This window comes from Protopterus annectens, chromosome 2.part1 (assembly GCF_019279795.1).
Source record: "Protopterus annectens isolate FY-2018-M chromosome 2.part1, PAN1.0, whole genome shotgun sequence".
NCBI classification, from domain to species: Eukaryota; Metazoa; Chordata; order Ceratodontiformes; family Protopteridae; genus Protopterus; species Protopterus annectens.
Genome location: NC_056729.1, coordinates 1,983,640,716 through 1,983,664,380, shown reverse-complemented (window position 1 = coordinate 1,983,664,380; position 23,665 = coordinate 1,983,640,716). Strand labels below are relative to the sequence as shown.

The 23,665-nt window shown below is 43.7% G+C and overlaps 1 protein-coding gene across 1 annotated transcript in view; it reads left to right on the top strand.

Moving 5' to 3' along the window:
- Window positions 1-23,665, top strand: part of CWC27 (CWC27 spliceosome associated cyclophilin) — a 1,911,839-nt gene that overhangs the window by 1,709,321 nt on the left and 178,853 nt on the right. Inside the window, exons 12-13 of the mRNA XM_044063365.1 lie at window positions 22,122-22,231; window positions 23,227-23,330. Coding sequence (XP_043919300.1) covers window positions 22,122-22,231; window positions 23,227-23,330 — 214 coding nt within the window. The remainder of the gene's footprint in view (window positions 1-22,121; window positions 22,232-23,226; window positions 23,331-23,665) is intronic.

Sequence of the window (23,665 nt, the reverse complement as noted above, 5' to 3'; positions counted from 1 at the left end):
CTGGATCTGAGATGGCCTTGTATGCCAGACACAGGTCACCTCTGAGCAGTCTGCACGAGACTGAGTAGAGGCACAGGGCTTTTAGCTTATTTGTATAGGATAGGTGTTTCAGACCCTGGATTTTTCTGCTTCATTGATGGGTTACGGATTCGATCCTTGGATGTGACTTGGCCGCTTTCCACAGACTTAAGCTTCCAGGCTCGAGCTCCTCCCTTACCCATAATCTTCTGCCCCTAGCCAACCCTCCTCAGATCTCATTTGCCGCCAGTGCGTTCAGACGTGGTTACCAGCACTCGAACAGTTGTGTAATTTTTTTCATATTTTCTGTTTTTTAGTTAAATTTAGTGTACTTAGTATTTTTAAATTTCCTCCCTCCTCTTTTTAGTTTTTGAGGTACGTTAGGGCTCTTTTTATCTGTCCTTAACCTCCTTCTTTCTCTTTGGCCCTTCTTTTTCTCCTTTTCTACATTAAATATAGTTTTTCTTGTGAATTGTTAGTTCTAGCTCTCCCTCTCTCCTGTACCATGAATAAATTTACAGGATTTAAAAGGTGTGCCAAGTGTGAGAGAAAAATTCCACACTTGGATGCACATGCTAGATGCATTTATTGTTTAGGTCTGGCTCACCTGGCTTTCCCTTGTAGCATCTGTGAGGGGTTTAATCCAAGATCCATTCAGGAAAAGAAAAACAAGTTGATTTTGAAGGGCCTTATGCCTGTTCCTCTTTTTTCACCAGGGGCTCAACACCTCCTCTAAGGATTTGCTTGGCTCCAAGGCCAAGAAAAGGTGCCACAAGGAGTCTAGGGAGTCTTCAGAGCCTTCTGCCAAGGATCCATATGTTTCGGATCCAGGGACGTCGGCGCCGAGGCCTATGTTGGCTCCGTCAGATCCTATTGATTTAACGACTCCGAGTGAATGTTCATCATCATCTGAGTCTCTGGATCCTAAGTCCTTGGATCTGAGAAGTTTTCCACCCCTTCAGACCCATAGATCTCCGGATCTGCATTCCTCTTTTCAGTCTCTAAGGAGATACATTACATCAGTTTCCCCCACTGAGACTTTGAAGGTCTTGCAAACCCCCAGGCACTCTCATCCATCTTCAGTGGCTTCCTGCAGATCCTCTTGGAGCCTATATGATGATGTGGACAAAATGGTAAGATCAATCATCAAGGCTCAGATTCAGATGGGAGTAATTCCAGCTCCTTCCCCCCGTCCTAGGTCAGAGCCTCTACCTTCTGCTTCTTTTTATCCTTCTTCAATCTGTGTTTTGGTTTCTGAGTCCTAGGACAGTAGTCTTCCAAGGGATTTGGGGTTGGATCAGAGGGCTCTTGATGTCGACCATCTCCTTGACTGGTTCTGCACTGAGGTTCTTGGATCAGAGTGCATCCCGAATCTGGGATGTCATGGCTGGATCCGAGGGGGCGGGGTTCGGCTCCAGAATTTTCGGATCTGTCCCTCCCCCTTGAAGCCTCAGCCCTTAACAGCATGGGTCCGGTTCTGTCTAGGAGTCAAGGTTCTGTTGAACCTCCTCCATCTTCCTTGGGAGCTTTGGCTCCTAGGGAGTTTGGTGGGGGCTCCACTGGACTTTCGACCTTCTAGGTTATAGAAAAGGCCTTCTGTGTTAACACAGAGTGCCAGACCCTTTGACTGCTGCTCCTCCCGGTGTATCTGCATTGGATCGGGGCCTTGAATCTACCATTTCTGTCCAGGATTAGCCTGCCTTGAAGGACCCAGTCTGTTCCACCTGGCATTGCCCCTTCCTCTTCTGACTGCTCTCCTGAATATCCCATGGAGGAGATCCCATGGAAGAGGACGTGCAAAAGGAGGCACTTGGAATCCCCTACGGAGTCTCTCATGGAGGATATGGATTACGATGAGGGAGAGAGGTCTCCCAAATCACCACCGGATGATGGTGGTGGTAGCCCCCTGGGATACGTTCTTATAGACCTGTCTCCTGTCAGGCCTGGAAGGAGCCGGACACTATAGAACCAGTACCAAAACAACTGGACAAGATTCTTTCTCTCATACCCACCCCCGCGAGAACTGCACTTTCTGGAGTAAGGGCATTCCAGTTGACGCTATGGTGGTGGCATCCACTACCGAAAAAGACCTTGCCCAACAGAGCTCAACTCTCCATCCAGCGAACAGGGAGTCCAGAGCACTGGACAGGTTCGAGAAGTGCACTTATGCTTCAGCAATGTTATCGCTGAGAACACTCAACTATCTGGCACATTTTATTCACCTTCAGAGAGACTTGGTTAAGGAACTCTCTTTATCCTTGGTGAGGTGGTTGTCTATGGAGGGGTTAGATAAGATTTCTCCTAAGGTAACTGCTCTCACTTCCATAGCACAGTCTTCCATGAGGCTTGTTTCCTACTCAGCAGAATGATCTTCAAGGGCAGCCAGCACCGGAATTGTGATACGTTATCATGGTTGGATGAGGCTTTGTGATTTAGCGGAGCCCTTTAAGGTATATATTGTCAACATCCCCTTTGATAGTTCTTCACTGTTTGGACCGTCAGTTAAGGACACACTGACTTGTAGCGAACAAGAGGGTAAGACCTTGTCTGCCATGGGGAATCAAGTTTGCGACACCTCAACAAACCTACTCAAGGAATCATTGGGGGGGGGGCTAAGAAAACTTGGTTCTGCAAGTCGCAGGGTTCCTTCCCTTATCAAAGCGGACAGTACTCTTCCAGGTGCAGGGAAGGAGGCTACAATGAGAGACACTACCCTAGAGGCAGATGGGGCTTGCAAAACTAGGGCTTCAGGAAACCCTTTTCAGACAAGCCCTTTCAGTGCTTCTGAAGTGTTGCCCGACTGTCCTACTCTGGAGGCAGTCAGGGACCGATTTTCTCTGCACTCAAGCAACTGAGCCCCAATAACTACAAATGTTTGGGTGCAAAGAATAATATCCAGAGGCTATTACTTTCCCTTTTCTCTACCTCCACCAAAGATTCAAAACAAAACTCCCTGACGTTCCACCCAGTAAGAAGGAGTTGGCAGTTATTGAAATCATCAAACTACTGCAAAAGAGAGTCATCCAAGAGGTGACAACTGAACAGGGAGGGTCCAGAACTTACTCCTGTTTCCTTTTGGTGACAAAGAAAACGGGACAGTACGGCCCATTTTGGACCAAAGTAGTCTCAACTTATATGTGAAGAAAGTCAAGTTCCAGATGGTAACGGTTCAGTCCATCCTCCCGTTGCTAACGAAAGATGATTGGATATGCTTTGTGGATTTCAAGGACATGTACTATCACATAAAAATAGACAGACACTCCAGAAGTCATCTGCGCTTCTACGTGGGGACCAATCACTTCCGATTCAGAGGACATAGACATTTGAGCAGTCACGGAGACCTCCTTCAAGGCTGTGGAAAGCACCCCAACCATGCTGAGTTACACCTCCTTCCACACATTTAGACCACAAACTGAAGGTATGAAAACTAAAGGAGACAGTGTATCAATATTCATTAAAGATAAATACACATTCAGATTGGTTAAACAACATAATTCTGTGGAGATACTTCAGGTGCAATTAAATTTTGGTAGGACACCTATTCAAGCCATTGCCAACTATTGGACCCTTCCATGAATCAGGACACCCACTCTGCCTATTTGGATCTACTTGAGACTCTCAAGATACACCTGGAAACCACAGTTGTGGGTGACTTTAACTACCCATCCATTGGGTAAATTACTTGTCCTCACACTTACTTACCCAAAGGTTCCTTGACTTCATTAACTCCAATTCCCTGGGCCAGCTGGTGCTTGCCAATATGGGGGACCACTGTAGCACCCCCACTGTGAGGTCTTCCCTGGTGAGATCTGACCTCAAATTTGTCTCATTTGAAGTAACTTATCACACTTGACCCCCAGCAACAATTAAACTAAAAAATGTCTCCAAAACAGATTATTACCTCTTATGGGGTGGTATATGGAAAACAGCCACCGTTATTCCCTTGCTCAAAGATGGTGCTTCCACTGACCCTGGGAACTATAGACCTGTTAGCCTGATTAACCTTATCTGCAAGGCCGTGAAGCAAGTCATTGGACCTTATCAACAAAGATATAGGTAATCTCCAAACCGTTGACCCTACTCAGTTTGGATTTGTCGAAGGGAGATCATGCCTGTTAAACCTGGTGGACTTCTTCGAGACAGTCACTAAGGTCCTGAATGAGGGGGAAATCTGTGCATACAACCTACCTAGACGTAGGCAAGGTGTTTGACACTATCCCCCACGCAGGCATCATTGACAGACTCACCCAGCTAGGTATCAACCTGGGTCTATATTATAATTTCGAAGTTACAGAACATCGAATACATTATGGTCAACACCATATTATCAAAGTTCCGTAACTTCTAAAATAAAAAAAAAAATTTAAACATCAAATACTTACCCTAATGGGTTTAAGCAGAGGGGCAAGCCCCCCACACCCCGCACTACTTAAATATACCAACTCCGAGATTGCACTTTAACGTAGTATGGTGTGGAAAGGGAAATTTCCCTTTCCTACACTGTAGCGTGATCTTGGAGTTGGTATATTTAAGTAGTGGGGCTTGCCCCCCTGCCTACACTCGTTAGTTTTTTTTTTTTTTTTTGTTCTACAAATATTTTTATTGTGTTTCGATTGTTTAATAGTTCGATACAGAAAGTTCGATGTTTATGCATTCGAACTATTAAACATTCGAGATTGTAAAATAGATCCATCAACCCTTATATCATTAGATGGATCACTAACTGGCTCACTGACAGAACCCATATAGCCAAAAATAGGGGAATCCACCTCCAACAGAAGACCTGTAACCAGTGGTGTTCCACAGGAATCAGTCCTGGAACCTATACTGTTTGGAATCTATTTCTCCGAAGTATAAGCAAAAGCTAATGGTCTGTGGCTGACAAAGTTTGCTGATGACTGCAAACTGGGAGCTGTCAAAGAATCTCCAAATGATGCCAACATCCTACATGAGGGTGTTACACAAACAAATGATTGGTGCCAAAGTTACGGCCTTAAACACAATGAAAAAAATGTATTATCATCCCTTTCAGTAAGGATGATGTTCATTCTAACTACTACATCAGTAGCAGCACCTTAAGTACGCACTCAGTGGTGAGAGACCTGGGCACACAGGTTGACAGCAGCCTTACATTTGACCACCAGGTCTCCACAGTGGTAAGAAGGGTATTCTTTGTTACTCATCTCATAAGTAAGGGCATTGCCTCCAGAAAAAAAAGAAGTTATAACCTCTCTGTAGTCTTCCCTTATCAGGCCAATAACTGAGTACAACACCCCCTTTGGTATGTACCTTTTTAGGCCAATACTTGAATACAACACTCCCTTTGGTATGTACCTTTTCAGGCACCTGCAGCAATTGGAGAAACCCCAAAGGCTCCTCACAAGGAAAATTCAAGGTCTTCAGCATCTGTCCTATGTGGATTGTCTGAAATCACTGTCACCCTTCTGTTTCATAAAGACTACTCCGAGGCAATCTTTGCCTTGCATACAAGACAATCCATGACCCTGCTTTATTGGAAATGCTGCATCTCCGTAAGTAAATGGTACATGGGTTACTCACTCTAAAGACCATAACATTGTATGTGACATTAATAGAACCTTCTGGAGGGACAGATTTGATTCCCAGAGATTACCACACCTTTGGAACAGACTCCTACTTCACGTTAAGCAGAACACATCATTGGTCCTCTTCAAACGCAGTCTGGGTGATTGGATAGGTAACCATAAATTCACCCCTTGGACAGGGACAGTAAGTGTTGATCATGTAAATAAGGGTAGAACTCAGCTAGGCTTGTAAGGGCCCTAGGGACATTAGACTAGTAGCTTCCTATGATCTTATAAGTACTAGGCTAACTGCCCTTATGGGCCCTTTTAAGCATAGGCAGTTTCCCTCAAAGGTGAGAATCAAACCCTGTGTCTGTGGGGTAAACATCTTAACCATTATGGCAATTCTCCTATCTTCATAATAATATGCTGCCATCCCCATAGCATAAGCCACACTGGTCATTATGGCTACCCCCTATCCATAAAGCTCTGCTAAGCAAAATTATTCTATGTTATTAACATTGTTAACTGCTTCTTTAACTAAATGTTGTAGCATATTCTTGCATTTGTAAATATGTTTTTTTTAGCACATCCATGTATCTGTACATATGTTTTGTTCCTTTCGTATGTGATCCTATTTTCCCAGGCTGTGCCTACAAATGTTCCATTGAGATCAGTGGACTACCCCAATAAACAAATATAAATAAATACAAATATGATATTGGAGAGATTTGGGAAGATCATTTTCTGTTCTTCCACTTTGGTATATTGAATTCTTAACTGTCAGACCCCTATGTGGAAGTTTGTTCTTTTTGTATAGACAGTATAAGAGAATGAGCTACCACACTTCCCTGAAGGTAATGCTTATCTCAGTTTTGTTGTTTCTGAAATTTCTCAAGTATCTAAACATGCCTTTAAGAGTGTGTAAAATTGTGCAGGAGGCACAGTGGTTCACCAGTTAGCATTGTCACTTCACAGTATGAGGTTCCCAGGTTCAATTCACACTTGTGGTGCCTTCTGTGCAGAGTCTGCATGTCCTCTCTGTCTTCGCATGAGTTTCCTCCAGTGGTCTGGTTTCCTCCCACATTCCAAAGACGTGCATCAGGAGTGTTTCTGCCCGGGCCTCTGCTAAAAATGTGCTCTGTTCTAGTCAGACTTTCCCAGTAAACAAGTGTTAAATAAATAAATTGTGTCTAGGACCCACTGCATCTTCTAAAGTTTTGAGGAGGTATGCCTGGATAAGTAATCAAAAGTTTTCTGATTAAGTTAAAGTCTAAAATTCTGAATTCAGCTTTAGGTAAGGAGGTTTAATTTGGCTCATCTGGTACTCAGGCCCCCAAACATTTTAATGAAAAAGGGAATTAATTTAGGGAGTATCCAAAATTCAAGCCCCCCCCCTTTACAAATTTCCTAGGTCATCTTTTACACAAAATTATCACACCCTGCCTTCTCAAACCATACAGGGAAATAAAAGTCTGCAACATCAGAATGACTATGCCACAGTCTGCAACATCAGAATGATTATACTAGCATTTTTTCCTCTACCTCTCTCCTCCAGCCTCTAGCTCTCAAAATCTGTTCCTGCAGCTGTCTCTGTACATTCTCATTTGGCAACAGATTGTAGCTGACTCTTGGGTGTTAAAGGTGGTTTAGGAGTCTTTTCCCAGATGTCAGGAGTCATCGCTATGGGTTTCATCGTTTCAGACCAGTGTGGGATTCCACATAAATATTCAGATCTTCTTGACCTTGTCGCATAGGATTTTATTTCTATGATGTCGTATAGATACCTTGCAGCAAAAGGCATTTTTCCCCACAAGAGAAGGTGGCGTTATGTATAGAAATTTTCTTGAGCTTCTCAGTTCAATCTCAGACTTCAGCAGAGAGTATCTCATTATTTTGGGGTTCATGGCGTCTATGGATGTTCTTTGTGTTTCACTGTTGCAGTCATCACATTTGGGTTATCCTTGCCAGGGTAGCCCTCAACCAGCCCGAATACCAGAGGCTTAGTATTTCTGCGTCGGTTGCTGTTGGTTCAGGACTGACGTTAGGTTGTCAGTAGTATAAAGTAAGGCAGCCGACGCCATTACATCAGTCTTTCTTGCCGTGGAGCCAGAAGCAGAAGCAGTTCGCACGAGTGCCATCGGCCGCTACCCGAGTTTCATCTACCAAATTGAAGTTGAAGTCTTCTAAAGCTAAGTACCCTGTTGGGGATCATTTTTTCTTCCACTAACCAATGTCAGAAAAAGTTAATAATTGTCTTGCCTGTGGAAAGCAAATACCACACGAGATTTTCATTCTTACTGCGTCACTTGTTCAGGCCCAGACAACGTTGTCCCCCATTGTCGCTTCTGTGCTTTGTTCAACGTCATAACTATCTGTCGTCGGGCCCTTATTGTAACTAGATATTTTCGCTTACAGTCCTCAAATTCTGATATGGCTTTGGTAAGCTATCTGACAACAGATCTTCCAAAAAAACGTAAAGATATAAACAGAGACAGACCACACAGGTCCAAACCTACCAATGATGCTTCCGTTAAGCTAGTAGTCAGTTCTCCGATCCTCAGTGAGCCGCTTTCGCAGCCCCTGATGCCTGCTTCTGTGGGTTTGCAGGCTGCTACCAAGACCCTTTCAGAGTCTGGTATGCCACAAAAACTATCTTCGACTAAGGATCCTGCAGTCATCTCTACCTTGGATGGGTCCGGAGCCGCTGAGCAGGCACCGGCTTCCGAGGAAGTCCTTCACAGTACTGATTCTTGACACAAACCGTCTTCTTTCGCGACAACCGTTCTTTCGAAAATGACGGAGTTTCTTAGGCCCAGGGTATGAATCACATCCAAGAAACCGACGACCCAATCTCAGGCACCTGCTTCCTTGCCTTGGTCTCAACTGTTTAAAATGGCAGAAAGCCTTATCATGCTGATCAGGGGAAGCCAAGCTACCCCCTCCAAAAGGAAAAGAGATATGTTCCCTATTGTTTTGTCTGAACAAGAGTCAGATGGCTCTGATGCATCTGAATATGAAGACATGCAACCCCTCTCTACTTATGAGGATTCTGATGCAGAGGATTCCATCCTTTCAGCCTCTCCCCCAGAGAATTTTTCGTTTGGGGAAATCCTTCATACCTTAAGGGAGCATTTCCAATGGGAGAGTCAAGACCACCCTCAGTCTAAAAAGAGACTCGGAATTCTTAGATCTTCCAAAGCACAGACCCTTGGCCACCCCCCAGTCCTGGATGTTATGGAAGATATTTTCCTGGAATCCAGCTTGACCCCTGACACCTTCCCTCCTGCACCCAGAAGACCAGACCTAGATATAAATATACAGTCAGACATAGAGTCCCTGACTCTCACAAATTTCTTTTTAAAAATCCTACTGCTGACCCTGAGGTAATTTCTCAAGGGACTAAAGGGATTAAAGCAACCTCTGCTAGGAATCCCACCCCCTCAGATAGGGATTCCCAAGCATTAGACAGATGGAGTAAAAATGTATACACCTCAGCTACTCTTGCTATCAGGGCACTAAATTGTCAGTTCCATATGCTAAAATTTCAGCAACATACCCTCGAACTCCTCAAACAAAAAATGTCTTCCTTTCTTGCTTGTGCGGAATCTAAAGAGTTACAAGAGTTAATGCATTCTGCAAGTCAAGTAACTAAACACACCTTGCACTGTGGTTTTGACGCAATAGAAGCTTCTTGCAGGGCAGCAGTCATTAGATCTGTCATTAGAAGGTATGCATGGCTTAAGGAACAGCCCCTGCCAGGCCATGTCAAATCTAAATTGCTGGATACCCCCTTGCACAAAGACAACTTATTTGGCACTAAGACAGAAGAGGTCTTAAGATGGAAGAAAAAGCAAAATCTATGCAGACAGTTAAGGATTTATTACAGGTCCAGCCACCCAGGTTCAGCAGGCATTGTCCCGCCAAGCACTGATCCTTTCCTGCTACCACTAAGCCAGTCCAGCCCAGGCCCTGGGGAACCAGACTCGCCAGACAGCAGCCACAGGGAATGCAGAGATCTAAGCAGTGGACTACATCCATGTCAAAACCAGGGAGTTCTAAGCCACCCCCTTATGGTAAGAACTCACAATGACTCACCTCCCCCACCCCCTCCCTCTGCCCACCTTCACTTACCCCTAGGAGGAAAACTCTCCTTTCATGGCAAGCACCTGGACCACCATTACTAACGACCACTGGGTTCTCAACATAGTGTCTCACGGATACAAATTTTCCTTCCACACCCTTCCAGCCCCCAAAGGGTTCCCAGATCTACCTCCAAACCAGTGGGCTGAGGCTGAAAAGCAAATCCTTTCCCTGCTTTCTATGAAGGCAGTAGAGCACGTTCCTGCAGAACAGATAGGCCAAGGTTTCTACTCCAAACTTTTTCTGGTGCCCAGAAAAGAGGGCACCTGGCGCCCCATCCTCAATCTATCCATTCTAAACACCTTCCTGGTGATCCCAAAATTCAAAATGCTCACCCTCCAGCAGCTGCTACCCATGCTCTCCAAGGAAGCATGACTAGCCACCCTAGATGTAAAAGAGACCTACCTCCACATTCCTCTCAGGGAATGTTTCAGGGCAGGATCTCAGCACTTTCATTTCTCTGCGCTTCCCTTTGGCTTATCTACTGCTCCCAGAGTTTTCACAAAATGTCCGGCTCCGGCCATTGCTTTTTGCAGACAAAGGAATACCCAGATTTACCCATACTTAGACAACTGCCTTATTCAGGCAGACAGCCAGGAAAAGCTGCTCAAGCACCTGGCCTTTGTAAAGACCCTACTAACCTCCCTAGGGTACACAATCAATGAAAAGAAATCCAAACAGGTGCCCACCCAAAGGATTATCTTCCTGGGAGCAAGCCTGGACACAGCATCCCAGATGGCATTCCTTACACCAGAAAAACAAATCTTCCTGACAAACTACTTCTCTTAACTAGCCACCAGACCCCAGTTATCTGCAAGGAAGATCCTGCAAGCTCTTGGGTTCATGGCATCTTGCATACTAGTCATTCCATATGCCAGACTGCATATAAGGAAACTTCAGTGGTACCTAAAGAGCCTTGTGTTTAAACACTCTGAAGACTCTTATACCTATAATTCCTTGCCTCAGAAAAGATTTTCTTTGGTGAGCAACAGCATGCTCCCACAGCAAGGGACTACATTTCTCACCCCCCCCCCGGCCGCCCCGACCCTCACCACAGACGCATCAGACTATGCTTGGGGTGCACACCTGGACAGCAGGTGCATACAGGGCCAATGGAGCCCTCAGCAAATCCCTCTGCACATCAGCCAAAAAGAGATGATGGCTGTCCAGCATGCCTTGATAGTTTTCAAGCCCCTTCTCTCCCCAGGGGCTCTCCTGATCAAAACAGACAACACCACTGTAATGTGGAATATCAACAAGCAGGGAGGGACTCACTCCTACCCTCTATGCCGGCTAGCCGTGACCCTTTGGCACACAGCCTCTGCCATGTAAATGCACCTGTTAGCACAATTCCTACCAGGTTCTCTCAACAATCTGGCAGACCAATTAAGCAGAAATCTTCTGGACCCATGAGAGTGGCAGCTCAACAGAAGAGCCTTCACCCTAATAACTCAAAAATGGGGCACCCCGAAGGTCAACCTCTTTGCCTCCCACACCAACCATTAGCTCAGCAAATTCTGCACCAGGTAGCATCACTGCATGGCTTTGAAAGTGGATGCCCTGTCCTTCCCCTGGATCATTCTATCGGTCTAACCCTTTCCTCCACTACCACTCATCCCCAGGGTGTTGCTCAGAATAAAGGAGGAAAAACCAAAGACAATTTTTATAGCTCCAGACTGGCCTCGCCAGCACTGGTACCCCTTGCTGTGGAGCCTGTCCCCACTACCACCATGGCATCTTCCTAAGATTCCAAACCTCCTGACGCAGAGGGAAGGGGAATTCATGCATCCCCAATTGCCGACGCTCAATTTGGCAGCTTGGCTTATTCTCTAACCCCAGATCAATCTGCCAACCTCAGTAAACAGGTTCTAGATGTTATACATGATGCCAGACGTCCTAGCATTAGAAAGTCTTATGCTGACAAATGGAAAAGGTTCTGCACCTGGATCCGGGCTAAAGGAGCCAATACGGCACAGCCCTCCCTCCCTCTCATCCTGGATTACTTGGCTGACCTACTAGACAGTGGCCTCTCTTTCTCCTCTATATAAATTTACACCTCAGCTGTCTCTGCTCATTTCCCGACTGAGCAGCCCCTTTTCTCACACCCTTTGATCAAACAGTTCCTAAGAGGGGCTAGCAACATGAAGCCAACCAGAAGTGCACCAACCCCAGCTTGGGACCTTAATTTTGTGTTGGAAAAGCTCACCTTGCCCCCTTTTGAACCAACTTCTTCTGCAGAGCTAAAAGTTCTCTCCTGGAAGACAACTTTGCTTCTGGCCATCACTTCAGCCAGAAGAGTCTCCGAGCTGCAAGCACTCATGGCTGTGGAACCCTTCACCATCTTCCATGCTGACAGGGTATCCCTCAGAGCTAACCCATCCTTCATGCCATGGTGGTGTCCAGTGGGGCTCTCAACCAATCCATTCATTTGCCCACCTTTTTTCCTAATCCCCAGAACAAGGGGGAAAGGATCCTGCACTCTCTAGATGTGCACGGACAGCTCAGATTCTGTCTAGACAAGTCTAAATCCTTCAGAAAGTCTGATCAATTGCTAGTTAGCTTTGCTACAGGGGCAGAAGGCAAAGCCATCTCCAAACAAACCATTTCCAAATGGATAGCACACTGCATCCATTTCTGCTACAAACAACATGGAAAGCCTCCACCCAAGGGGGTCAGGATTCACTCCACTAGAGCAGCCTCCACCTCTGCAGCTTTCCTCAGAGGAGTCCCCACCAGGGATATCCTGGAGGCTGCCACCTGGACATCTGTTTACACTATTACTAAACATTACCACTTGCCTCCCTTCTCCAAATCCAGGGCAGGGTTTGCCTGTGCAGTCTTGCAGGGCATTCTAGCTAGCCCCTAGTTTCCTTGACTGCCTCCACCCATTTCCTCAGCTTTGGGAATCAACCCAAATGTGATGACTGCAACAGTGAAACACAAAGAACATAGTACAGTTTGTGTACAATTGCCATAAATGTAGATGTTCTAGTGTATTCAATGTTGCAGTCCTGGTTTCCTTCCCTCCCGCCATCCCCCTTTCTGCTCTTTCTTTACAAGGGACGTATTGGTATTTACTTTCTACTGGTGGTGTTCTTCCACCAGAACCTGGCTCCTACTTGGGGGCGCCTGACAGGTTAGGGCATGAAAAACTGATGTAATGGCATCAGCTGCCTTACTTTATACTACTGACGACCTGACGTCAGTCCGGAAGCGACAGCAACCGACGCAGAAATACTAAACCTCTGGTATTCAGGCTGGCAGACGGCTACCCTGGCAGTGTACACAACTACATAACCCAAATGTGATGACTGCAACAATGAATACACTCGAACATCTACAGTTATGTTAAGTACTTGTACACTTACCAAAATTGTAGATGTTCAAGTGTATTCACTGTTGCAGTCATCACATTTGGGTTATCTGCCTGCAGGTATCTGTCAGCCGGCCTGAATACCAGAGTCTTGGGATTTCTGCATCGGATGCTGTAGCTTCTTCCATGACGTCAGGTCGTCAGGGGTATAAAACATGCAGCCGACACCTTTACATCAGTTTTCTTGCTCCAGATGTCAGGTGCCCCCAAAATAGGAAGCAATTATATGGTGTTGAACACCCCCAGAAAAAAGCAAATACACATAGTATAAGATATGCCAAACCAAAAAGGATAGTTGAAAACAAAGTTCATCAGGGGGCTGGAGGGAGGGTAACCAGGACTGCAACAGTGAATACACCTGAACATCTATATTTATGGTAAGTGTACACAACTGTACTGTGTTCTTCATATTTCACTGTTGCAGTCATCACATTTGGGTTGATTCCCAAAGCTAAGGAAGGGTGGAACTAGATTAAGAAGCGTTAGGCCTGGCAGTCAGGCCCTGTAAGACTGCTGTGGCAAATCCAGCTCTGGATTTGGAAAAGATAGGCAAGTGGTAATGCTTGGTGAAAGTGTGTACAGAGCTCCAGGTTGCAGCTTCCAGGATGTCCATGGTAGGGACTCCTCTGAGAAATGCAGTAGAGGTAGATGTAGCCCTAGTGGAATGTGTTCTTATCCCCTGTGGGGTAGGTTTTCCATGGTCCTTGTAGCAGAAATTGATGCAGTGTGCTATCCATTTAGACATGGTTTGCTTTGAAATGACCTTCCCCTCTGCCCCTGCAGCAAAGCTGACTAGCAGCTGGTCAGATTTTCTGAGAGGCTTTGTCCTGTCCAAATAGAATCTAAGCTGTCTGTGCACGTCTAGAGAATGCAGTATCCTTTCCCCTTTATTTTGAAGATTAGGGAAAAAAGTAGGCAAGTGAATGGACTGGTTTAAAGCCACACTAGACACCACCTTGAGCATAAAAGATGGGTTAGTCCAAAGGGAAATCCTGTCCGCATGGAAGATAATGAAGGGTTCCAATGCCATAAGGGCCTGCAGTTCATCAGACACTCTTCTTGCTGAAGTGATGGCTAGAAGTAAAGCCGTTTTCTATGAGAGGAATTTAAACTCTGCTGTAGCAGCTGGTTCAAAGGGGGAAGTGTAAGTTTTTCCAATACAGAGTTAAGGTCCCAAGCTGGAGTGGGAGCTGTCCTGGGGGGGTCTTAAAATTTTGGCCCCTCTAAGGAACTGTTTTACCAGAGGATGAGAGAAGAGGGGTGGCTCAGTAGTATAATGAGCTGAGATGGCAGAGGCATGAATCTTAATTGAAGAGAAGGATAGGCCCTTGTGGAGCATTTCTGTTAAGTAATCTAGTATATGAGGTAAGCTGGGCACAGTTGTGCCCATCCCTTGAGACAGGCTCCAGGAACAGTATCTTTTCCACTTTTCTGAATAGGATTTTCTAGTACTAGGCCTCCTTGCCTCAAGAATGACATCCAGCACCTGCTTACCGAGGGTTGCTAGAGGTAAGTTCAGGGGATTAGACAGGCTGCAAGGTTCAGGGTCTGAAGCTGAGGGTGCAGAATTTGGTTCCCTGCTGGGACAGCAGGGAAGGGGTCTGAGGAAGGTGCCACGGTTGTAGCACTGTCAGACTGCGCAAAAGAGGGTACCAGTGCTGGTGTGGCCAGTCTGGTGCAATCAGGATTGTCCTTGGCTTGTCCTGTTTGATCTTTAGTAGAACATTCGAGAGTTGAGGCAGAGGGGGAAAGGCATAGACTGAGAGGTTTTCCCAGGAAAAGGACAGGGCATCCACCTTCCAAGCTTGGCTGTGGGGAGTTCTGGTGCAGTATTTGTTCAATTGATAGTTCTGAGAGGAAGCAAACAATTCCACCTCTGGTGTCCCCCATCTGTTCCCCAAAAGTTTGAATATTTTGGGTTCCATTTTCCATTCACGTGGGTCCATGAGACTTTTGCTTAAGTCGTCTGCCAGTGAATTTAGTTTGTCTGGCAGGAATTGAGCTTGTAGTTACACTTGGTTGCTCAAGGCTGTGTTCCACAGAGCCATGGCTAGTCTGCAGGCTGGGTAGGAATGTGTTCCCCCCTGCCTGATTATGTACCACATAACTGTGGTGTTGTCTGTCTTTACCAATAGTTGTCCTGGAAGAATAAGGCCTTTGAAGGCTGTCAGAGCATTCTGTACAGCTAACATTTCTTTTTGATTGATATGCAGGTGTATCTGCTTTAGGTTCCATTTGCCCTGAATGCACTGCCCTGCCATGTGAGCCCCCCATGCATAGTCTGATGCGTCTGTTGTTAGGGTTTGGGCGGCAGGGGGTAGAGTGAAAGAGAACCCCTTGTTGTGGTTGCAGGCCTCTGCCCACCAAAGGAACTCTGCCCTTAGACACGGAATGATATGAATCATTGTTTCCAGGTCCTGAGAATGTTGACACCATAGACTTTTTAGATACCATTGAAGTTTCCTCATATGCAGTGTTGCATATGGAATTAACAGAATGCAAGAGGCCATGAACCCCAGAGCTTGCAGTATTTTCCTTCCAGATAGCTGGGTTTTTGTGGCTAGTAGGTTGAAGTAAGTTGTCAAATAAATTTGTTTCTCAGGCGTGAGGAATGCCATCTGGGAAGTTGTGTTCAAGCTTCCTCCCAGGAATACAACCTGTTGGCAGGGTGCTAGGTGTGATTTCTTTTCGTTGATGGTGTACCCCAGTGAAGTTAGAAGTCTCTTTACAAATGTCAGGTGCTGTAGTAGCAAGTCCTGACTTTCTGCCTGAATCAGGCAATCGTCCAAGTATGGGTAAATCTGAATACTTCTCTGCCTGCAAAAAGCAATGGCTGGAGCTAGGCACTTTGTGACTACCCTGTGTGCAGTAGATAAGCCAAAGGGAAGTGCAGAGAACTGATAGTGCATAGAGCCTGCCCTGAAGCGACGGTGTTTCCTGCAAGATTCACTTATGGGGATGTGCAGGTAAGCTTCTTTTAAGTCTACGGTTGCCAGCCAGGCATCCTTGGCTAGCATAGGAAGCAGCTGTTGGAGAGTTAGCATTTTGAATTTTGGAACCACCAGAAAGGTGTTGAGAATAGATAATTCAAAACAGTGTAAGAATTTTTTTTGTGTGGAAGATTTTCAGTCCATATATTTCTAGTTAATCACTGTATATTAATCAGATCAGGCATGGGAGTGGTTTATTGTGCTGTAAAACAAAGATTTATTGCCCTTATTTAAAGAAAATCTTTAAAACCAGTGCAGGTGGTGACTGTAACACTACATAAGTAATTTACAGGGCACAGTGAAATGAATGTGATGCATTCTGTGTGTGCAAGACTGTAAATAAACTCAAGCATAGGATTTCATGTCACCTGTCAGAAATCCGCTCTGGATGTAAAAATAATGCACTAGTCAAATACCTTTCTCTTCATAAAAGACACACAGGTTTTAAGTTCTAGATCCTGGATCACATAGACATGGGTGATCTTGAAGGAGACATTCCGAATATTTTGGGGAAACGTGAACTCATGTGGCAATTAAAGCTGAACTCTTTTGGGAAGCCTGGACTATACTACTGTTCAATTAAAAGTGCACTGGAACTTAGAAAATTGCCACATTGTTTACATGACTAATTTTATTTTATTCTATTCTACCAGTTGGTTTTAAATAACGTTTTAAACCAGTTGTAATTTAAGTGTATATTTTGTTTCCATCATCATACATACATTTTTCTTATTTTTATTTTTTTCTGGTTCTTTTTTCCACTTTATTCAAAATGATGTGTAATAATACTAATTATACAATTATATTTATTTTTATAGATTGTTTTTAGGGTTCTTGTTCTTGTACACAGACCTGTAGAAGTCTAGAAGGACGAAAGTGATCTTTGTTAACAATAGGTTATGAAAATATAAATTGTTTTTTTTACATGCAAAGTGTATATGTATATATTTATATATATTTTTTGATTGCCAAATGAACTAAGGTTGATATACTTTCAGCCATGTAGTATATTGTCTTGGATAAAATCACAGACTTAATAATCTGGTTAAATAAGAGGTACCACATCATTATAAATTTTATATAAAGTACAAAAGGGTTATATATTATTATGACAGCTACGAAGTAGGGCAGGACCAGCTTGAATGTTACACTGATGGGGGAAGGGATGTGAATTTAACATGTGTACCAATAACACTTTGTTTTACAGCACAATAAACCACTCCCATGCCTGATAAAAAGTATATATATATATTTAGAAAACTTTTGAGGAAATTATTACTCTATTTTTGTTTTACTTGGATCGCTTGTCTGTGTACTTAATAAAGGATTTTCGACTGGAAACAGACTGCCTGCCTTGCTCGGATTACGTTTGAATACTTAGTAATGTTGTACAATTATATATTTTCTATTATTTTTGTTTTGGTTTGTTTTGACTTAAGACGAGTTTAAGTTCACTACTTTTACTACTATTGTCTGATCTGATTAATATGCAGTGATTAACTAGAAATATATGGACTGAAAATCTTCCACACAAAGAAGTTTCTTACAATGTTTTGTTTTTGGACCCACTACACTTTAGTGGGTTGTTTTGAGACTTCGGGGATACCATGGAGATTACTTGAGAATAGATAAATCCAGGATAGGATGCCAGGAGTTTTCTTTTCTGGGAACCAGGAACAGTCTTGAATAAAAGCCTCGTCCCCTTTGTTCTGCTGGGATAGGTTGAACAGCCTTGATGCTGAGAAGAGGAAGTACTTGCTTTTGGGCCTCTGCCCACTGGTTTGCGGGGAGGTCTGGCCATCCACTTAGGGTTGAGAGTGAGTGGAAGTGGAATCTGTATCCTAGGGAAACAATGTTTAAAACCCATTTGTCTTGGGTAATGTATTCCCATTTTTTTGCATGCAGGGCAAGTTTTCCTCCTAAAGGTGCAAGTACTTTAGCAAGGCTTGGGGGAGTTAAGGATCAGTCATTGTGCAAGTTTACCATAGAGGGGTGGCTTACTACTCCCTGTTTTGGACGTGGGAGCACCCCACTGCTTAGATCTGTGCATAACCTGAGACTGAAGTCTTGAGGGCCTGCTGCCCCTGGGTTTGGACTGAGAAGACCTGGAAGGGACTGGAAAGGACCAGTTCTTTGAAGGCCAATGCCTACTGAATCTAGGTGGCTGTATTTGTAAGAAATGTTTAACAGTTTGCTTAGATTTAGCTTTCTCCTCCATCATTTTGAGAACTTCTGCTTTATTGACAAATAGGTGCTCTTGCTTCAACGGTGCATCCAGTAATTTTGCTTTGACATGATCTGGCACGATGTTCATCGTGCATACAGCTGCAGTCATAACAGATGGGTTCTCCTGCCGTCAGGCGGGTCCTTGGTCGGCCGAATTCCAAAGTCTAGGTCCGGCGTCGGTTGTCGTCGCTTCTTCCCTGACGTCAGTGCGACAGGGGTATAAAGGAACCAGCCGACGCCATTTTCTTCAGTTTTTCTTGCCCCAGATGTCAGGTGCCCCCAGAAGGAAGGCAATACATAAATTTATATAATAAAGCAATGCAATATAATCAGATCATGTGATCCAGCATTTGAAACCTCTTCATCCTCCATGGTTCCCAGGATCTCTCCAGGTGACAACAGGCAACCCCACTGTGATGTAATGTGATACTTCAACAAACAAGGGGGTACAGGGTTGTAGCCTCTGTGCAGGCTGGCAGTGATGGTTTGAGAGGTAGCGCTTCAGCACTCATTAACCCTCTAAACAGCCTACATTCTGTCAGAGTAAAATATAGTGGCAGACAAGTTGAACAGGACAAGGACAGTCCCTCACAAGTGGAAATTGAACAATGAGAGTTTTCCAGGGAATTGATTCAGCTATGAGGAACATCTCAAGTAGATCTATTGCCTCCTTTCAAAAGAGACAGCTGAGCAAATTTTGCTCCAGGAAACCTTGGAACCAGTTCTGCAAAACAGATCCTCTTCCATTTGAATGGTCAGGAATGTTCGTTTAGACATTTCCACCCTTTCCACAGATACCCAGAGTAATAATTAAGATTCAGAAGGACTCTCCAAAAATAATTATGACTCCTTTTTCACCCAGGCAACACTGGTTCTCCCTTCTCATGGAATTGACAAAGGGCAATTACATACTACAAGCTTCCTCATGAACTGTACTTAATTATACATGACGGGGGAGTTTGATACACCTCAGTCTCCAAACTAACTGCCAGGATAATTCAATTCTAATTCCTTTTAGGCACCTCTTTTCAGAGGACATACATCAGTATTAAATGAGACAATAAAACCTGCTACTAGAGTTTTGCTAGTTGTTGCCTAGCCAATGACCAGGGAACTGTCAGGTATTATGTACCACTGGTGCTCAAATATTTGTGAGAGTTACTAGCCTTTGGCCTTTTGTACTGGTCTGTTGAAGTACATCTTGCAGCCATTTCATCATGTCTGCCCATGGTTCCTCCACTTTCGTTTTTGATTTTGGTAAAACAATTTCTGAAAGAAGTGTTACACTTCAGACCTCCTCATAAACAGGTTGCTCCTGACTGGGATCTTAACTTTGTGCTGGAAAAGTTAACCATGTCGCCATTTGAACTGACGCATCAAGCAGACTAAAGGTTCATTGCATGGAAACCTGTTCTTCTGATTGCTCGCATATCTGCAAGAAGAGTATTTGAATTGCAGGCTATCATCGTGGGTGAACCCTCTTTGCTCTCCCATAGGGATTAGAGTATCATTAAGAACAAATGCTTTGTTCATGCCTAAGGTTAGGTTGTTTCAGAGTTCACTTTTAATCAAGCCATCACTGTCCTAGTATTCTTTCCAGACCATGAGAACCACAGAGAAAAGATTTTGCATTCCTTAGGCAACTTGGGGACTGTCTTGACAAACACAAGTCCTTTCAGAAAACTTATCAGCTATTTATTTCTCATGCTAAGACAAAGAAAGGACAACCCATGTTAAAACAGACTATTCCCAGATCGTTGTCTGTAGCTATGGCCTTTTGCTTTGCCTACCATGGCAAACCAGTTCCAGGCAGTGTCAGGGCCTACTCTACTAGGTCCTTGTCATCTTTGTTAGTATATTGTAAAGGTGTGGAATTGAAGTATTCTATAAGCAACTACATGGTCCTCTGTGCATACCTTTACAAGGCAATACAAACTGGATGCCTTTTCTAGATCCAGAATTGACTTTGCTACGGCCATTCTCCAAGGGCTTCAGGATGCATATCCTTCCTCCGCCCAGGATGGATAGGCTTTGATAGTCGACGCATATAGCCTGAAGGCTACTGCAACAGTGGAAATGATGAACATAGTGCAATTATGCAAGTTACACTTGCGTATAATAGTAGATATTCAGATTCCTCACTGCTGCAGTAGCCGTAACCACCCTCTATCCCCCTATTCTTGTGTATAGTTTATTGTTGTATTATAGACTTGTTGGTTAGTTCTTGCTTTTATAGTTCAAGATGAGTGTGCTTCTTCTTAATTTTAGACAAGAAAATCCTTAAGATTTTCCACGCTGACTGCTGATTTTTCCAACATAGGGCTAATAATCTGCAGGCAGAATGGAAGTGTAGGAGGGGGCTAAAGATTTTGGAAGCTGGTCAGTTGTTTCTTGGGCAAGACACAAACCATATAGTCTAATGGTACTGCAACAGTGAGGAATTCAAACACCTACTGTTGTGTGTAAGTGTAACTTTCACTATTGTGCTTTCCTTACCCGTACTCTCTTCTTTTTATTTATTATGGAGAAAACAGGTTGGAGTTTATGTTCCAGCTGAGGAGTCTTGAAATAGGGGTCTATATTATATATTCGAAGTTTTAAAACTTCGAACCTCATATGTCCGACACCATATGAGCGAAGTTTGAAACATCGAAAATATAATAAAAAATAATTTAAAAAAAAACTTACCTCAATGCTCTGAGCAGGAGGGCAAGCTCCCCTGCACCCCTCACACACCCCTACTTAAATATACCAACTCCAAGATTGCACTTCATTGCAGAAAAGGGAAATTTTCCCATTCTGTGCCACACGGAGCCCTTGCTTTTCACCTTCAAACTTTTTAAAGTTCGATCATATGGTGTCAACCATATGACATTCGAACTTTAAAACATTCGAATAATTAATAGGGCCCCTTGAAATGTCAGCTTGCTGTCAGTGAATGATCAGGTGGCAGGTATGGTAGTCGGTCATTGTAACATTGCCAAAATTAAACATCTAATCCCACCTGCTGATATTGACTGCTCTAGTTCCCTTTACCTTAGGCTATATGACTGTCCTCAGGTGCCTTCAGATTATCCAGAATATACAAAGGTATTCAGAAATATACAATGCATTGTGCAGTCGTGTTTCTAACGGCTTTGCTTAATGTGTTATGAGGCTGCTGTAGTGCTATAGCTATATAATCTCCAGTATGTAGTACCTTAACAGTCTGCTGGATATAGCACCATATGCAAATGCAGCAGATGCAGGCATTCGCTCTGCCATCGAGTCTCGCACTGGGATTGAAGTAGCACAGTATAGCGATTCAAAGACAAACTGTACTGTGCTATTTCAAAGCAGAGTGGTGAGCACTGAACATTGTAGTTGTACTGTATACACCTATTACTGTTTATGGCAGCAGTGGTTTTGCAAGCACTGCAAGAGGGTAAGTACTACTAAGCTGTGTGTCTGTCTGTCTACATGCTCACACGCTTGTGTGTATGGGGGGAGCTTATGTGCTCACCTGTGCTGTGTGTATGAGAGAGAGGTGACTGGGAGTCTACATGACTGTGTGTGTGCGTGTGCATGCAAGCACAAATTTATGTACATCTGTAGGTCCCTGTGCAATGACACTGCATGGGTTGGTATGGGGAACACAACGTTCAAACTGTGTTAAGCCTTTGATTCAGAGACATACAAAAGAGTTGCTAATAGGTATTTGTTTCATGTGACTCTTGCGTGTCTTCGAATCACTAGTTGGGTCCGTGGTGCTACTAGAGAGTAACAGCTTGCTTTTTGTAGTAATTCTGCCTTTATCTTGTTCTAACACATACGTTTCTTTTCTTTCAGAGAAAGAAAAGGCTCCACTTAGTGCAATTGAAGAATATTTTCACGAAAGAAAAAAATATGAAGAAGTGAAAAAGCATTCCCTTAAAAAAGGAACCTCTCGAGAGGAACAGGTAATCTCACATACCAGTCCAGATTTTCACAGAATGTCCAGATTATTGCCTCATATTTTTGTCTGTTCCTTATAAAATGTGTGGTTTTCTGGAAAATCATTGAGAAACAAAGTCATTAAATATTGACAGACATTTGAGTTTCAGACTTCAAAACCTATTATTCTAGCAACATTCTAAGTTTATAAGAGCAAAATTAAAAATCTGCCCCTATATTTCGGCTTTTGTTCCCCAGTATTTTTGCCTTTGTCAGGATTTTTTATGTTAACTAGTTGAGAAATATGTAATCTCAATTCTCATTTAGTTGTTGAATGCTGGAAATGGAGCAGGCAGATCCAGGAAAATTACCTTTTTCCACTTAGCAGGTAGTAGCTAGTAGCTTGTCATGAAATGCTGCACGTGTCATTAGAGAACAAACTGCTCTTATACTGCCTTATAACATTGAAATTTAACACTTATTATTAGTAAAACAAAATAACTTATTTTGGTGTAGCATAGCAACAAAGATAAAGGTTCCTGTCAGTCTCTGTAAAAAGCCCTCATTTATGGTACATCCTTTCCTCTTTGCCTTTGGCACATCAGTTCAGAGCTCAGCCCAGAGTGAGAAAAAAGCCTAGAGACATCCTGAACAGGTGGTCATAAAAGAAAAGTCAGAGGGGAATAAATTCCAGAAGGTTTTTGCACTGTTTCATGTAATTGTAGAAGGGCACACTCCGTAGAAAACTGACAAACAAGTAGTTGTGACATGTATTTGCTATTACTGAAGGTAACCACAACATATGTGAACTGTGTCCCTGAAGGGGGAGAGGCACCCACAGGTGACTGACTTCTATGACTGGGCTTCATACTGCAGAATTTTGAACCTCTAATGATTTTCTGGACTGACTACAAATAAATGAACTTTTATTCAGTGCATCTTTTTTCATTTCTGTTTTGAATTGCACATTTCATACAACAGGCACATACCAAGTTGCAGACTAGTTGTTCTTTAATTTCAGACACTGGCACTGCTGGACCGATTCAAGTCTAAGCTTGTACAGGCAATTACTGAGATACCCCCTAAAGAAGCTGATGAGGTAGATACAGAGAATGATGAAGGATGGTAAGTGCTGGTTTTTTGAATGTCGTTAAAGCATTCTTGCAATAGGCTTGTAATTTGTTATCAGCTTTATTAAGGTAACAACTATGTCTTTATCTGGTTGATGGAAAATCTGAGACCATTGCATTGATACAGCACAAAGTGACCCTTGCAAATGTTACTGCTCTCTCAGTTGTAAGCTTGGTTCACTGGACACACGTATGCTGTTTTGAGGGTGTGAGTTATCATTCCAAACAGCTGAGAATTCAATCTTATGTCAGTCACAAAAGTGTTGCCATAGTGATGACCCCAGATGCTACAACGAGGTGGTGGCACCTTCCAACTGAGCTGGATAATTG